Raw genomic sequence first — 18,576 nt, 5'->3', positions numbered from 1 at the left:
CCTGTAGGAAATCTCTGGTCATAGTCTACTGAAACCTAACATAGCCCAAGTTAGAAGTCAAGATGCCTGTTCTAACGTTCCCATTCTTAACACCACTACCATTTTAGTTTCCTTCAGGTTGGATAAGGTATCCTCAGCGTTCCCTTCTGGCACAGCGAGGTAAGGATCAGGCTTGTTAATGCTGTAGCTTGGGTTTCTGCTGTAGCACTGATTTGATCACTGGCCTGGGAATTTTCACATGCTGCAAACTTGCCCCCCCCACCCCCCCAAAAAAATACCCAAACAAAAAATACCCTCAACATTCAGGAAGCCACTAATTGCCACTGTGATCTTTTTTTTTTTTCTTTCTTTCTTTTTTTTTCTTCTTTTCAGAAATACCCAAGGCATATGGATTTCCAGGGGGAGGATCAAACCTGTGCCATCATAGAGACAAGGCCGAATCCCTAACCCGTACACCGTAACAGGAACTCTGCCACTGTGATCACTTTGTCTTACATTACTTAACTGCAACCTTTACAGTTCACAATGTGTTTTCACATTTGTTATCACATCCATTTACGATACTTACCTGAAAGGCAGGAATCAGTACCATTTTTATGAACAAGGTCACTGATACTCAAAGAGGTTGGACAAGCTTTTCCAAGATCCCAAAGTTAGTAAGTGATAGAACCAGGATGCTACTGTGTCTTTGGACTCCAAGCATGGCGCAGTACCACTCTGTAGCAACTGCCTATGTCTAAGAGATCAGGCCCTTCTTACCTCTTTTCAGAGCTGTCACCTTAGAACAGGTAATACTGCCACAAAGGTACTCAATGCATGCCACTTTGACTATCCAAAGTGGTTTGTACTTAGTCAAACATCTCTACACCAAACTCTTGTTATCATGACCCGACATAGTCTTTATTATTGCCATGCTTTTATTTCGCCAGATATGTTCCTTGAAGATCTAGATCTAATTGACAGTCCAAATGTAATCACAGTTTTAAGTCTCAAGGCACTATCTTTTCACGGAGGAAGTGGAAAAAAAATTACAATTTAAGCTGTTTTTTCTCTGAATCACACTAGGAGTTTTACATATCCATATATTATCAAAGTAACACAGATTTGGCCACAGGCTTATTTGCAGTAATGCTTTAGATTTTAGATACACTTAAAATTCTGAACCCACACCGAGTCCTTATGACTTCTAAGCCTTGGTTGAGCTATAACACACTGGGGGTTCATGAGGAGAATCTTGCAAAGTAACAGAATATGGTAGACTACATATAAAGGAGAGAAGAGTCAGCTGGATCTGGGGAGCGCAGGAAATGCTGCCAAGACAGGGCTGTGTCTTAGAAGACAGACGAGGGGCAGAGTGGGGATGAGAAAGGGAATTCTAAAAAAGGCAGTCTGCCCAAAAGGACAAGGCGTGAAACAACATAAGTCATGTGGACAACCAGAACACAGTCAGTGGAAATGGTATGGAGAGACAAAACTCAAGGATCAGAACCAAACTGAAAGAAGGCGGTATCATTCCTAGAACATGAACTTCCTCCTTTATGTGATGGGAATCCACAGATGGGTAGGGGAGTTACATCATCACAAACACATTATAGAATGGTGAGTCCAGCAGCAATGTTGAGAAACAGCAAAGCTGACCACCAGGGAAGCAAAACTAGAAGTGTATTTCAAAATTACAGGTGAGACAGTAAGTTATGGAAAGAAGATATGAAAAAAATGTAGGCAGGTAGGAAATACTGAACTTGGTGAGTAAATGGATACAGTGATTTCAGGGAGGGTTGGAGTCCAGATTTTTCTTGCTTCAGTGTTTCGGTGATGCTCTTTACTAGGATGGGGAAAAAGGACGACAGAAATATGTGCAAAGAATCAGGAAAGATTCAGGGACAAATCTTTTCTATTCTTTCGCTTTCTTTTTCTTTTATTTCTTGGCTACCCCTTAGCATATGGAGTTCCAGAACCAGGGATCATATCTGAGTCTCAATATGCCACAGCCACCACACTGGATTCTTAAGCCACTGTGCCTGGCCAGGGATCCAAATTGCGTCCCAGGGCTCCCCAAACACCGATGTTCCTGTTGTGGCACTGCCCAAACTCCCAAAGTCTTTGTGTAAATTGAAGTATAGTCAATTACAATGTTGTATGAGTTTCAAGGTTACAACAAAGTGAGTCCGTTTTATATATACATTCTTTCTCAGATTTTTTCCATTATAGGTTATTACAAATATTGAGTATAGTTCCCTCTGATATACCATAGATCCTTGTTGGTTACCAAGTTGATATATAATAAAGGAACGAGGTTGTCAGTTTGGGGCATTACAAACTTAAGGCACTCAGGAGACTTAGAAGAAAGATCTGGATGAACACATTTGGCATAGAAATATACACACTTTTTCAGGAAAAGCATATGATGTTAAGAGAAACATCTGCAAAATATACTAACGTGGTATAATTAAATAATGCAAACACACAGAATTCTGAAATTTTGAAAATAAAACAAGAGCAAAAGAAGAAAACTATTGAAATTCAATTTTTCAAATACATATTTCAACATTTCTTTCAAGGATATAAAATATACGCTTTCATAAACATACACAAATACTCATTTCTGGGACATTATAGTAATAAGCATTTTTAACTTTAAAGAAAAGATTTAATTGTTAAAAACACCAAATTAAGATGCTATAAGAATACCCTTTTAAAAAATTAATCTTGGAGTTCTCATCGTTGCTCAGCAGAAATGAACCTGACTGGCATCCATGAGGATGCAGGCTCAATCCCCGGCCTTGCTCAGCGGGTTAAAGATCCAGAGTTGCCGTGATCTGTGGGGTAGGTCGCAGACACGACTCGGATCCTGTGTTGCTGTGGCTGTGGCATAGGCCGGCAGCTACAGCTCTGATTCGACCCCTAGCCTGGGAACCTCAGTATGGCACAGGTGTGGTCCTAAAAGACAAAAGACTGAAAAAAAAATGAATCTTAAAAGGCCAGTTGTAAATTGTAAATGCTTATGTGATTATGGGTGGATTTATGGGACATTTTAGTACTACTCTCATGTATGAGAGGAATATAAAACTCTGAAAATTCACACTTTTTATAATTCTCCTCAGATCAGCATACTATTACCAAGATTTCTGAGTTTGAGATAGGAAAGAATTTACATGTTAGTTTAACAATAGAAATACTGAAGATAATAAAGTTTCTCAAAATAACATGAAGTGTACCTATTGCTGGTGATGTTTTGAAAGTAAAAAAATTCTCTTCCAGAGATAATTATGTATACTCTGCTAGTAATTCTTCCATCCTGTGATTTTATAGTAACAAGTAGTTTATATTAGAAAAAAATCACACATCGTGATTTCATTCATTTGATATGTGCATATGTGTCCATTATGGGCAGATATTATTAGGAAAAAATAAATCAGAACTCTCCAGAGAAAACCTCTATATATTTGTTTTTCTTTGAGAAACAAATTGCAGCTTAAGATTTTTTTCATGTAATGAGTAGAGATTAAGAACCTCAAGTACATAATTAGAGATTATAATAGTTGAAAGACTAGATAAACTGATTATTTATTTCCTCTCTTCTTATTCTCAAAAGATTGAAAACACCTACTTAGATTATACCAAACAGTAAGATAAAAGTAGTTAAGTAAGTTAAGTTTTCACCAAACGGTAAGGTAGAAACCACAAGAAGGCAGAAGGGCCCAAAATTCTTCATTTGAAATAAATCTGATAGGGCCTAAAACACGCTCACCTTGCACTATCTATGAATACAGGTTTTGCTAGACTAAATCTAACACATCATCTTATTAAGTTAAAGTGAGGATTATTTAAAAATAAAGAAATTCCAATTAAAATGAATTTCCATGGCCAAAAAAAAAGGTAAAGATCAAGTTTTCTTTCCATCCTCCATCCATACGTCTTCAGCAATATGTCATTGAGAAGAGTCTGAGCACTCTGTTCAGGACTTAGCTTTCTTTTCGTAATTGAAATCTGAAACAATTTCTTCCTTCTAGTAGACGCAAACTATTACATTTAGAATAGATAAACAAAAAGATCCTACTGCACAGCACAGGAACTATCTCCAATCTCTTAGGATAGAGTGTGACAGAAGATAATATAAGAAAGGGAATGTACATATGTGTATAAGTTGGTCACTTTGCTGTACAGCAGGAATTAGCAGAATACTGTAAATCAACTATATCTTGATAAAAAATAGAGAAAATTTAAAAATAAAATAATTTCAAAATGCTCAGAAAAAAAAGAAATAGAAAAAAATTAGTCCTGGTGACTTAGAGTACTACTGAAAAAACTAACATTAAGAAACTGAAATTAACTGCTATATTTGCAAAAGTGCTTGCATGATTTATATGTGCATGAATTATCTCTTGTGAGGGAAACAGGAGAGTTTGGTTTTTAGCAGTATCTTATTTAGATGGGTTATAACTACAAATAGCAATAGCTGCTTCTCTTCCGTTTGTCAAAAAGCTAAGGCTGAAGATGAGGAAAAAATGAAGAGTGACCGTGCGTCTATGAAAGCCATATATATCTTAGCCTGAAAGTCATAACCAAACATGCTCACAAGAGAGACAGAGAGAGATGGACTAGAAGAAGAGACACTGTCTGCAAGGACAAATTACGTTGGGGTAAACGTGGGGGAGGAGGAAGAAAGGATATATGAGACATGACTAGTGAAATACAAACTTAAGAAAAAAAGGGGGAGTTCCCGTCGTGGCACAGTGGTTAACGAATCCGACTAGGAACCATGAGGTTGCGGGTTCGATCCCTGGCCTTGCTCAGTGGGTTAAGGATCCGGCGTTGCCGTGAGCTGTGGTGTAGGTTGCAGATGCGGCTCGGATCCTGGGTTGCCGTGGCTCTGGCGTAGGCCGGTGGCTACAGCTCCGATTGGACCCCTAGCCTGGGAACCTCCATATGCCACAGGAGCAGCCCAAGACATAGCAAAAAAAAAAAAAAAAAAAGACAAAAAAAAAGAAAAAGGAAAATAGAAGTATAATAAAGTATGTGGAGAATATACCTATATTTCAGCATTTATATATACTATATCATTAATATATCAGTACTGTTAGGGATATACTACAATCAAAAGCCTCTATTTTATATGTTTTCATTATATATAAAAGGTATGTAATTTATACGTATATACAGTTCTCCAGCAACTTCATAAAAACATCAAAATATATTAAATATAAAACATAGGCTTCTGTTCATAGTGAATCCTTAATAACATTGATTTGTATTGCTCTACAACTATTTGTTTGTAAATACTACTATTAGAATTCCTCTTGGGGCTCAGTGGGTTAAGAACCCACAATAGTAGCCATGAGGATGTGGGTTCTTTGATCCTTGACCCTGCTCAGTGGGTTAAGGATCCCATGTTGCTGCAAGCTGTAGTGTAGGTCACAGATGCAGCTTGCAGCCGGCATGGTTGTGGCTGTGGCATATGCCAACAGATGTAGCTCTGATTTGACCCCTAGCCTGGGAACTTCCAAATGCTATAGGTGTGGCCCTAAAAAGAAATGATTGTTTTAAAAAATTAATAAATTTGACAAAGTACAACATCCACTCATGATCAAAACTCCTACCAAAGTGGGCATAGAGGGAACATACCTTCACATAATCAAAGCTATTTATGACAAACCCATAGCAAATATATTACTCAATGGAGAAAAGCTGAAAGCCCTCCCACTGAAATCTGGAGCAAGACAAGAATGCCCACTCTCACCACTGTTATTCAACATAGTACTGGAAGTTCTAGCCACAGCAATTAGACACACGAAAGAAATAAAAGCCATCCAAATAGGAAGAGAAGAGCTAAAACTGTCACTGGATGCAGATGACATGATACTCTATACAGAAAACCCTAAGGATGCAACCCAAAAACTACTTGAACTGATCAACACATTCAGCAAAGTAGGAGGATGTGAGATTAACATTCAGAAATTTGTCACATTTCTGTACGCTAACAATGAAATATTAGAAAAGGAATACAAAAATACAACACCTTTTAAAATTATACCCCTCAAAATCAAATACCTGGGAATACACCTGACCAAGGAGGTGAAAGACTTTTCTGCTGAGAACTATATAAAACATTAATCAAGGCAATTGAAGACATGAAGAAATGGAAAGCTATTCCATGCTCCTGGGTTGGAAAAATTAATACTGTAAAAATGGCCTTACTACCCAAAGCAACCTACAGATTCAAGGCAATCCCTATCAAAGTATCCATGACATTTTTCACAGAACTAGAACAAACAATCCAAACATCTATATGCAACCACCAAAGACCCAGAATTGCCAAAGCAATCCTGAGGAACCAAAACCAAGCAGGAGGCATAACTCTTCCAGACTTCAGGCCATACTACAAAGCCACCATCATCAAGACAGTGTGGTACTGGTACCAGAACAGACAGACAGACCAATGGAACAGAACAGAGAATGCAGAAATAAACCCAGGCACCTATGGTCAACAAATCTTTGACAAAGGAGGCAAGAGCATAAAATGGGAAAAAGAAAGTCTGTTCAGCAAGTATTGCTTGGAAACCTGGACAGCGGCATGTAAATCAGTGAAATGAGAAAACACCCTCACACCATGCAGGAAAATAAACTCCAAATGGCTGAAAGACCTAAATATAAGACAGGACACCATCAAACTCCTGGAAGAGAACATAGGAAAACATCCTCTGACATCAACCTTACAAATGCTTTCTCAGGTCAGTCTCCCAAACAACAGAAATAAAAGCAAAAGTAAACCAATGGGACCTAACCAAACGGACAAGCTTTTGCACAGCATAGGAAACCAAAAAGAAACCAAAAAGACAACTTACAGAATGGGAGAAAATAGTGTCAAATGATGCAACTGACAAGGGCTTAATCTCTAAAATAAAGAAATAACTTATACAACCAAATGGCAAAAAAGCCAACAACCCAATAGAAAAATGGGCAAAAGACCTGCACAGACATTTCTACAAAGAAAATGTACCAGTGGGCAACAAGCACATGAAAAAATGCTCAATATCCCTGATTAGTAGAGAAATGCAAATCAAAACTACCATGAGATACCACCTCACACCAGTCAGAATGGCCACCATTACTAAGTCCACAAATAACAAATGCTGGAGGGGGTGTGGAGAAAAGGGAAACCTCCTGCACTGTGGGTAGGAATGGAAGCTGGTACAACCACTATGGAGAACAGTATGGAGGTACCTTAGAAAACTATACATTGAACTACCATATGACCCAGCAGTCCCACTCTTGGGCATCTATCTGGACAAAACTTTCCTTAAAAAACAAAAACAAAAACAAAAACACATGCACCCACATGTTCATTGCAGCACCATTCACAATAGCCAAGACATGGAAACAACCCAAATGCCCATCAACAGATGACTGGATCAGAAAGATGTGGTATGTATACACAATGGAATACTACTCAGCCATAAAAAAGAACAAAATAATACCATTTGCAGCAACATGGACGGGACTAGAGACTCTCATCCTGAGTGAAGTAAGTCAGAATGAGAAAGACAAATACCATATGATATCACTTATAACTGGGATCTAGTGTACAGCACAAATGAACCTTTCCACTGAAAAGAAAATCATGGACTTGGAGAAGAGACTTGTGGTTGCCGAGGGGGAGGGAGTGGGGTGGTTTGGGAGCTTGGAGTTAACAGATGTCAACAATTGCCTTTGGAATGGATTAGCAATGAGATCGTGCTGTGTAGCACTGGGAACTATATCTAGTCACTTATGATGGAGAAGGATAATGTGGGAAAAGAGAATGTGTACATGTTTGTGTAACTGGGTCACCTTGCTGTACAGCAGAAAAAAAAACTGTATTGGGGACATAACAATTAAAACAATAAATAAATAAAAATAAAATAAAAAATAAGAAATAAATTCTACTGTAATAAAGACTTCAATTTTATCACTGTAAAATAAGTCATTCATGTAGTTGAACATGATCATCTATCACTCACTGGATGCTGCAAATTTTTACGAGAGAGAGAGAGTGAGAAATAGATATAGAACTGTTCCTAACACATCAACTTTCCACCTGGAGAAAGAACGGGTAACCAGAATTCTAAGGAGAACGAATGGTTGAAAATGATGTATTTAATGCAACACGAGATGGAGCTGAAAAGAACATCAAGAATTTTAATTCCAAATTCTAAAATCACAATTGGGATACTGAGAAAGATAGTGTAACCGTTTTTTCATTTATCACATATTTCTTATTTATGTCCTTGTTATTTATGACATACTTCTGCAACATAACTCAACCGAACGTAGGCACTGTAAACATTAAAATGGAGTATAAATTTGAAGTCACATTTTCAGAATTGAAATGGATTTAATTACGATATATTATGCATATTACATTACCTGTAACATGATACAAAATTCCATCTGTCTATGGACTCATTCACATTAAAAAAATATTAAAATGCTTCTTACTTTCAAGACCCTTTTTTTTTTTGCTTTTTAGGGCCACACCTGTGTGGCATATGGAGCTCCCCAGGGCAGGGGTTGAAATGGAGCTACAGCTGCTGGCCTACACCACAGCCACAGCAACGCCAGATCCGAGCTACTTCTATGACCCACAGCACAGCTCACGGCAACACCAGATCCTTAACCCACTGAGCAAGGCCAGGGATCAAACCCACAACCTCTTGGTTCCTAGTCGGATTCATTTCCACTGTGCCACAACGGGAACTCCAAGACCTTATTCTAGGTGTTCCAGGAGGTGGACAATGATGTTTCCAATCTCTAGCAGTTTATACTGAGGCAGGGGCTTGAAAATAAATATTGACATCACTATAATACAAAATATCTGAAATCTGAAATTTTAGAATGTGACACAAGGACTCTCAGTAGATATCTGTAAAAGCTACAGTCCAAAAAATTCTGACGTTGTAAAGTGTACCACATGGTTATTAAGACACTGCTTCTAGACCTGGTTGTTATTTTAGAGGAAACATGTATTCTTCAATTAGAAAAAGAATTTTGAATATACTCTTAAAGGAAAGATTTGGAAAATAAAATGGAATCCCTTTATAATAAATACAGATTTTGAGAAATAGAATTTTAATTTCTAAATTTCCACTGTTTCAACTATGCTTTTAGTCTTAAAAAAAAATTACGATTTTGGCCACATTCAGGACCTGTGGAAGGAAGTTGAGCAAGCCGAAGTTCCTGGGCCAGGTTGCGAACTTGCACCACAGCAGTGACCATGCAAAATCCTTAACTACTAGGCCCCCAGGGAATTCCATTCTTTCAGTCTTAATGCGGAACCAAAGATAGAAGTGGAGCAAAACACAGACAAACAAGCAATCTCCTAACAACCCTTTGGATGCTAACATAAAAAGTGTCCAAGTGGAAAAACAAAACAAAACAAAACAAAACAAAAAAACCTGGATGATACATGCTGTATAGTTTTGAAACTAAAAGGCTCCAGGAAGATTCCATATTTATTACAATAAGTAACTGTATCCACTAAAGATTTCATTTAGGCATGACTATGATAAAACTCATGTCAGTGTGGTTTAAAAGTCATAGTAACAATCCTTATCCTTGAGGAAATCTCGTATTTCCTCCATTGTGGGAAAGCTTTTCCCCAAACAGCTGTCCTGTCACTATATATTTTCTAGTTATTCTTTTCTTTACCCCTACCTACCAAAGAAAAAAAAAAACAAAAACAAAATAAAAACAAACAAGCACACAAAAACCCTCAACTGGTCATACTTATAAAATGGTTTGCTCTGACCAACTTGCCATTACAAACATAAAGTAATGATAGGTAGAACACTGTTAAATTTTACAGAGTAAATACCACACAAAATCAAATTCAGCAGGGAAACTAATTTACAAGAGCACCGTACCTTGGTATCCGAATCAAGGACTTTGTCTGATATAAGCCATGAATCATCAGCACCAGGTCTGTTGGAAAACCTTTAGAGCAAATATATACAAGAAAGTGAGTTCATTTCTTTTTTTTTGCCCTTATTTTTTATATTTAATTGAAGTATAGGTGATTTACAAACTCGTGGTAATGTCTACTGTACAGCAAAGTGATTCAGTTACACATATACACATATCCATTCTTTTTCAGATTCTTTTCCTATACAGGTTCTCACAGAATACTGGGTAGAGTTGAGTTCATTTCTTTAAACAATAACAACAAAAATAATAAGATTGGCCATCTATGGATTAAATGATATTCCCAACATAATTAAAATGTGGCTTCTGTTTTAAAACATCTTTTAGTTACCAATTTCTGATTCCACCTCTCCCAACCTGTGAAATATCTAGTAACCACCTGTTCTTAGTTTCCGTAACAGAGACTGAAAGCCAATATACTAGCAGAATCTGGGAATGATTTGTTTTCACCAAATATCCTAACACTGAGGTGAAAATCCAATTCATGAGTGACATAAATTTTGTTTACTTGAATTAGAATGAACTTGACCTAAAACAAGGTGGAGAAATGCAATGTTCCTTTTCTATTGCCTGCCCCGGGTTCAAAGACTAATCTGTGTCTGTCAAAAAAGGCAATCTTTGTCCTTCGGCAGGAAAAAAACTTATCAAGAAGGCCCCATGCCTTCCCTTTACTCTAAAACAGGGAGTTTCCTGAAATGTGTGCAAGTCAAAGAAAGGAGCTCCCCCTTTCACCCAAGGGGTTAAGGACCCAGGATTGCTACAGCTGTTGCATAGGGAGCAGCTGTGGCTCGGATTCAAACCCTGGCTCTGGAACTTCCATATGCGGAGGGTGTGGCTGAAAATGAAAAGTCACAGAACAAATGCATAGGCTTAATTTATATGCTAACCTATTCCCAGAAAGATGAATCATTAAAAACTATAAAGTCTAATTATTTTTCCTGTACAGGCCCTGGTGGTGGTTCAGGTCCACATAAACTAGCTAGCTCTTCAAAACCCTCCCAGGCACTCAGAGACCCAAGGAGAGAGAGGACTATAAAAAATGGGTCCGGATAGCTATACTTCTCTTTCTTGTGTATCGCTCTACATCTTCCTTCCTACAGGCTCCTCTCCCAGGTCACTCTTCTGCAGGGCTCAAGGTCCGTCTCCAGCCTTTAAGGTTTCAGCCTATGAAGGCAAGGATTTTTAAAACAAGGATGGGCTCAAATGACCATGAGTAGGAGCCTCTATTCCCAGTTTCTGGCAAACAGGCTAACTGGAGCCTCAGTTATCCACTCCCAATACAGGCACGGTGCCAGCGAGCCAACTGAGGCCTATGACTGATTCCTAAGAGGAAAAGAGACTCTAGCCTGAAGAGAAAACCAGGTTTGGAAGTCAGTAAGTAGAGAAATCAATTAGAAATATGCTCTCTATAGATGTTGAATTTAATTAACCTAACACAGTCTATATTCATAGACACGCTCTTCCTATTAAAAAAATTCATCCTAAGGTGAGTCGATATCATGATAACTAAGAAAACTTGCCTAAGGCCTTGCCTGTGTAAAATCCTATGATTCTGTGGTCACAGATACCTAGATTCTGCCCTAACACTTTAATGGGAAAAACAAGGTACTAGGTCCCACTTTGACTATCAAATACACCAGGACAAAGACTGAGACTAACCAGGCCTCTTAGGAAAACTCTAAATCAGAGTTCACACATCACTAGGTTTGACTTTCGGAGTTGATCCGATGAGGGTCTTGACCCTAGTGCTGCGTGGGTTTCTCAATCTCTACCGAGGGTTGAGAAAGTGGGTCTGGGAGTCAGGCAAGCTGATGGTCAAATCACAGGTCAGCTACTTCTTAACTATAGAATCAGAGGATAATCATTCAACCTCCCTAAACCCCAGTCACCTAATTAATGAAACGTAGACTATAGTAGAACAGTTACTTTGCAAAGCAGTTGTGATGAGTCTATGAGGTAACAAAAGATGTTAGCTTCTTTTCTCTGTGTTCCCTTAGTTAACCTTTTAGTTTAAAAAAATCCATAAAATCCTACCTGCTTAAAGAGTCTTCTTCAGAACTCTCACACACTATTAAAAAAAAAAAAAGTAAAAGACATTTTAAAACTGATGCTTTGTTAAAACATGTTCCTTTGGGACCACACCTGGAAACTACACTGAGGTGACTATCGATCATATTCCTGATAGGCAATGAATGCAAAAGAACCCTTTCCCCTCCTTGATATTTACCAAATGCAAAATAAAAGAGTGGTATTTACCAAAATTCGATACCTAAAAGTGAACTGCTATTTACAATGGCCATAATCCTAACCAAACTCCATGAGACTGACAGAAAAAGATACCATTAGTAGAATCAGTGCCATAAACTGACAATAGCAACTTAAATAGAAGCATACTTCTGGACTTCCATCACTTGGACAAGTCGGAAGCGCATACACGTATTTTGCTGTGACGTAACACAACTTCTCCAGCTCTTCAGTTCAGGATGAAGACATCCTCTCACACGAAAGCTTCGTCTGCAGGCACTGTATCTGAGAGCATGGCAAAACCTAGGAAACAAACTCTTTCTGCCCCTCTTCTAATTGTAAGATAAGCAGCAAAGACTTTGTGATTTCAGTTTTATGAAATATAGTCTCTTGAAAGGGGCATGGAGGAGATAAAATAGGGAAAGGGGGTCAACTGGATGGTGAGGGGTGGAAACTAGACTTTTGGTGATGACTTTTTGGTTTATCATTAAAATATACACAGGGATTTAGCAAATGGGAATTAAAACTGGGTCATCCCTATACTTCAAAGACAATCTTTATTCTATTTTTAAAACAGAACTCATTAAGCTTTATATTAGGCTTTATATTATGACATTACTGGAAGGAATCGCTGAGTTCCCAATTTTAGACATGGTAACTTTTGCAGTGAAACTAATCACCAACACTCATCTACTAACACACATTTACTAAATGTAATCCATTTGTTGTAAAAATCAAAGAGCCATTTTTATAACAAGACCAATTCGATATAATGTGATTATAGAGGAAATACAACATACTAATTTAGAACTGTTTTTTTCTCTTGCAGGAGTTTCCACTGTGGTGCAGCGGGTTAAGAATCCGACTGCAGCAGCTCGGGTCACTGTGGAGGTGCAGGTTCAATTCTCAGCCTGGCACAGTGGGTTAGAGGATCTGGCATTACTGCAGGTGTGCTTTGGATTCAATTCCTGGCCTGGGAACTTCCAAATGCAACAGGTGCAGCCATAAATTATAATTTTTTTTCCTCGGAGTTCCAATTGTGACATCCAATTAAGGACCTGATGTTGTTTGTCTCTGTTACGATGTGGCCTTGATCCCAGGCCTTGCTCAGTGGATTGCCATTCCAGTGTTGCCACAAGGCGGGGCATAGTTGGCAGATACTTGTCGACTATGGCTGAGGCTTATGCCAAAGCTGCAGCTCTAATTCAACCCCTAGCTCAGGAACTTCCATATGCTGCAGGTATGGCCATAAAAATGAAAAAAAAGGAGTTCCCGTCGTGGCGCAGTGGTTAACGAATCCGACTAGGAACCATGAGGTTGCGGGTTCGGTCCCTGCCCTTGCTCAGTGGGTTAACGATCCGGCCTTGCATGAGCTGTGGTGTAGGTTGCAGACGTGGCTCGGATCCCGCGTTGCTGTGGCTCTGGCGTAGGCCGGCGGCTACAGCTCCGATTAGACCCCTAGCCTGGGAACCTCCATATGCCGCGGGAGCGGCCCAAGAAATAGCAACAACAACAACAACAAAAAAAGACAAAAAAAAAGGAAAAAAAATCTTCTCTCTTATTTACACAAAGATATAATATGGGTTTTTAGGAGCCAGTTAAATGAATGAATTTCTTTTCAGACAATACTGTTCTTTTTTTTTTTTTGTCTTTTTGCCTTTTCTTGAGCTGCTCCCGTAGCATATGGAAGTTCCCGGGCTAGGGGTCTAATCAGAGCTGTAGCTGCTGGCCTTCGCCAGAGCCACAGCAACTTGGGATCCGAGCCGTGTCTGCAACCTATACCACAGCTCATGGCAACACCGGATCCTTAACCCACTGAGCAAGGCCAGGGATCGAACCCACAACTTCATGGTTCCTAGTCGGATTCGTTAACCACTGCGCCACGACGGGAACTCCTTTTTTTTTTTTTTTTTGTCTAGACAACACTGTCTTTGACGTTCAATTACCTGCAATTGATTACTTAAGAATTCTGAACGCTAGATTATTTAGAAATTAATTTTAAAAATAATAATACACATGCAATTTACACAATGTATGTTGCACTGTTCTTTCATTATCAAAACTTCCTTACTCTTACTTTATCTATGGTAGGATCACTACGAGTAATTTATTATCAGAAGTATTACCTGGGTTGCCATTTAGAGAAGGACCTTTATGTTGCTTTTCTTCTTTATATTCAGAAATCAGGTGGCAATTGCTATGTATAAAAATAAGTAAATAATATTACTATTTTAATACTAAATGAAAAACAATTATCAAATATATTAAATTCTTAAGAGTAATTCAAGACAATATCAGAACTCATGTCAAAACGTTAGCTGCCCCATATACTTCAAATTTGTAACTTCTACAGAAATTTTATTTAGCATATAATTAAAGGATCAAAAAAAAAAAAAAGGAAAGTGCAGTGGTCATGATTTGAGGGCAGTAAAGATCAGTACATTAACTAGGGGGAGCCTAACATATGGAAAGTATCTTGAACTCAGAAATCCTAGTTCTATAACCAACAGTTATTTGTCCCTGGGAAAGTTGCTTCTCTTCAACTCAAAGTCTTCCTCTATAAAAGTGGGGTCTTACTGCCTTAGTTCATAAGGGTATTAGCAGGATTTGAATAAGATAATATTCCCCCCATGGAGTGCCCTTCATGGCAGCAGGAAAGAATCTAAGTAGTAGCCATGAGGATGCAGTGGGTTAAGTATCTAGTGTTGCCATGAGTTGTGGTATAGGTCACAGACATGGCTGAGATCCTGCATTACTGTGGCTATGATATAGGCTGGTGGATACAGCTCTGATTTGACACCTAGCCTGGGAACCTCCATATACTGCAGGTACAGCCCTAAAAGACAAAAAAAAAAAAAAAAAAAAAAAAAAAAGACAAAAGAAAATACTCTTCCCCCAAAACACTCAGAGAAAGATGAAAAAAATGGAGTACTTTCATCTTGAACTTTATCGTTAGCGGTATTTTGGAATCCCCAATAAAACCCGATGTGTGTGTCTTCATAGTTTTAACATCTTGACATTTGTCGTTTTCAGAAAATGCTACTAATTATGGTGATTAGCTGTTCTCTCTTTGTGGACTGCAATTTAGGGAATCTCAGCTTTTAGATAATGTGTAAGTAAATTTATCCATAAATATATGTCCTCCTTCAATTAGATAACATCATGGTCTGCCATTCTTGCAGCTAATCACACCAAGAGCAGCAAACTAAGAGAAGTCGGGACATGGCTTGGACCACTACTATCTCCTCTCTACCAACTCAAGCTCTGGACCAGGAGATCTATATTAGAATGATGCTTAATCTCTGGGTTCATCTCCAATTCATGTGGAAGATGTAGCACTACTTTTAGCCTGGAAACTGATGAGTCATGGACAGGGCTAACCTCTGATAATGCCCACTAACTTATCTGCGATTCAGGGATTTCTGGCGAATGACTTCTACAAGAATGAGGCAGAATCTGAAAACAGTTTGAAGGTTGAGGCAGATGTAAATCATTTGGAAGATTTTCATCATTGTGGAAAACAGATCACGTGAGGAGCCAACCTTAACTATGGACTCTCAGGCCATTTGGCACCTACTCGTCTGGGAAGGACGATATGGGACTTTCCACAATCTAAGACAGGTTCTCCACAGAATATAAATCAGCCACGAGGTTCAGGTCTAGTACCAACATAGAAGAAAATTCTGATCTCTTCCTGCAGCATCACGGGAACCTCTCTGACCGCCCCAAATGGTCCCTAATAACATCTGCTAGGAGGAAAGACAGACAAAGGCTTCAAAGGTAACTCCTCCTGAAGATCTGGGCCAGGATGTGGGCTCCATATAAGGCATGGGGTGTAGGGGGCAGGGTGTGCCTGGCTAAAGCTAGGAGGCCCAGCTGCTAGACTGGGTGCTGGTGCTGTGGAACAGTGGTTGAGCAACAAGCACATGTGGGAGAACTAAAAAAGCTGTCACTTTGCAGTCTAAGTGTGGGTCACCAGGAAGACAGAGGTATTTGGATCAGCAAGGGCATCCTGGGAGCAAAGGTCAATCATGACCCGGCTGCAGGACAGGTTTCTTTCTTTCTTTTTTCCTTTAAAATGATTCTATTCAAGGTCTGTACAGAGCAACATCCAGACTCCAGAGATCCAGCTGCCAAGGATACTCAGTAAAGGCCAGTTGTAGAAGCAATACTGCAGCAATAGAATCAATGGGAAAACCGGAATGGTCAGAACACCCCTTTTTACACTCCCAATGACTGTAAAAGAGGACTGTCTCTTGGATCTTAGGGAATCCCTTAGGTTCCTGGGAGCATCAAGAAGGAGAGTATAGAAGGAAGCCCCCAAGGGAAAAAACAGGACTTTCTGCTAAACACACAACCCAAATAGCTAGTTAGAAAAATCAGAGGTGTGACACTATTTGTGCTCCAGGCATAGGAGTTATACTTGGAATGAGATGGACAATGCATTCCCTGAGGAGAAAGGTCTTCAAAGTTATGGGATCAAGAGTCCTGTTCCCAGGCTACATCGAACTAGTCTGCCCTTTGTCCTGGTTTCCAGCTGATGATGTGGAATATCTCTCCGGCATTCCCAAACCTGCATCCAACTCTCCCCTGTACTCTCACCTGTCATGTAACAAGGAACTCTTCAACTATTTTTAACCTCAGTTGAGGGGTAACTGGCATCTTAATGTAAATACTTACGCAGGAAGAGCATAGTCTTCTGCAGTCCATCCATAGACGTCTTGAGCAAAGACATCAATCCCTTGCTCAAGAAGAAGCTTCACTGTAGCTGTTGATTCATACATTAGAGCAAGCATGAGAGCTGTTCTAAAATAACAGAGATTTAGGAACTTCAGTTAACTTACTTCAACAGCTAATTTTATATGTTTTACCAAGTTATTAAAATCTTGCCTATCGTGCAGAATTGACCATTTACGTGCTCCAAGGTTCATCCTTATAAATTCCCTCCAAGGCTAGAAGGAAGGGACGAAAACAGAAGCCTCCTGCCACACTTGGAGAGCATGTAATAGAAGTTGCTAGATGAAAATCCTTGATTGGAGTTCTCATTGTGGCTCAGTGGGTTAAGACCCCAACACTGTCTTGGTGAGGATGCGGGTTTAATCCCTGGCTTCACTCAGTGAGTTCGGGCTACAGTGTTGCTGCAAGCTAGGCCATAGCTTGCAAGTGAGGCTTGGATCCAGTGCTGCTGTGGCTGAAGTGTAGGCCTCAGTTGCAGTTCTAATTCAACCCCTGACCTGGAAATTTCCATATGCCACAGGTGCAGCCACATAAAGAAAAATTAAATTAAATTAAAAATTAAATTTTTGATGAACAGGAAATTATGTTGAGGCACTTTATCTAAAGTAAGTACTTAAAGAATGAATTCGCCATTTCTTCCTTAGACTGATATATTGTTCTTCAAAGTCAGCTAGAGGTCAGTTTAAGGAAAAGCTATTTGCAGGCTTAAAACAATACTTATTAATAATAATGCCAATAAAAACAGTCATGGTTACCGTTAATGAAACAAATAAATGTGTGTTAGGCACTAAATTAAATAGCATCTTTCTTACATACAATAGCCCTGGGAGGATATATTAATATCCTCCCTTTTCATATCAGGAAACATGTTCATTGATAATAAGTACTGTTCCCAAGGTCATACACCTAACAAGTAGGAAGGCTAGCAAGTAAACCCAGTCTCAATCCAAAGCCCATCTCTTTCCTCTTTATCACCCACCTACAACTTGCCTTCATTAAGGGAAGTATTTATTCAATCCAAGCTAACTTTCTTCCTTCTAACTGTATCAAGTAGAAAGAAAAACACCAAAATATACTAGAAATGGAAAAAATAAAAATCGAGGAGTCCATAATATCTGGTAGCACTGATTAATAATCACTTAGAGTAATCTAATACCAGCAGTATTCTGCATTGATAGATGCAAACTATTGCCTTTGGAATGGATAAGCAGAGATCCTGCTGTATAGCACTGGGAACTGTGTCTAGTCACTTATGCTGGAGCATGATAATGTGAGAAAAAAGAATCTATATATATGTATGTGTGGCTGAGTCACCTTGCTGTACAGTAGAAAACTGACAGAACACTGTGAACCAGCTATGACGGAAATAAAATAAAAGTCATTAAAATTGGAAAAAAAAATCAGTATTCTTCAAAGAAAGCAATGTAAAGCAAAGAGTCATTCCAATGACAAACTCAGGGGTTCCCTTGTGCCTCGGCGGGTTAAGAATCTGGCATTGTCACTGCACTGGCTCTGGCTATAGCTGTGGCACAGGTTTGATGCCTGGCCAGGGAACTCCGCATGCCAACGGTGTGGCAAAAAAATAAATAAAAAAGACAAAACCAACTCCTTTATGTTTAACATGCATCTGTTAAG

The 18,576-nt window shown here is 39.0% G+C and overlaps 1 protein-coding gene across 1 annotated transcript in view; it reads right to left on the bottom strand.

The window, feature by feature from the left end:
• Positions 1–18,576, bottom strand: part of LOC125121890 (ankyrin repeat domain-containing protein 26-like) — a 70,548-nt gene that overhangs the window by 37,177 nt on the left and 14,795 nt on the right. Inside the window, 3 exon segments of the mRNA XM_047770201.1 lie at positions 9,903–9,972; positions 11,995–12,028; positions 14,331–14,401. Of these exon segments, the coding sequence (XP_047626157.1) occupies positions 9,903–9,972; positions 11,995–12,028; positions 14,331–14,401 (175 nt within the window).

The sequence above is a fragment of the Phacochoerus africanus genome, chromosome 3 (assembly GCF_016906955.1).
Source record: "Phacochoerus africanus isolate WHEZ1 chromosome 3, ROS_Pafr_v1, whole genome shotgun sequence".
In the NCBI taxonomy this organism is placed as follows: Eukaryota; Metazoa; Chordata; class Mammalia; order Artiodactyla; family Suidae; genus Phacochoerus; species Phacochoerus africanus.
Note: the sequence above shows the minus strand (reverse complement) of the source record. Positions and strands in the feature narration are given on the sequence as shown.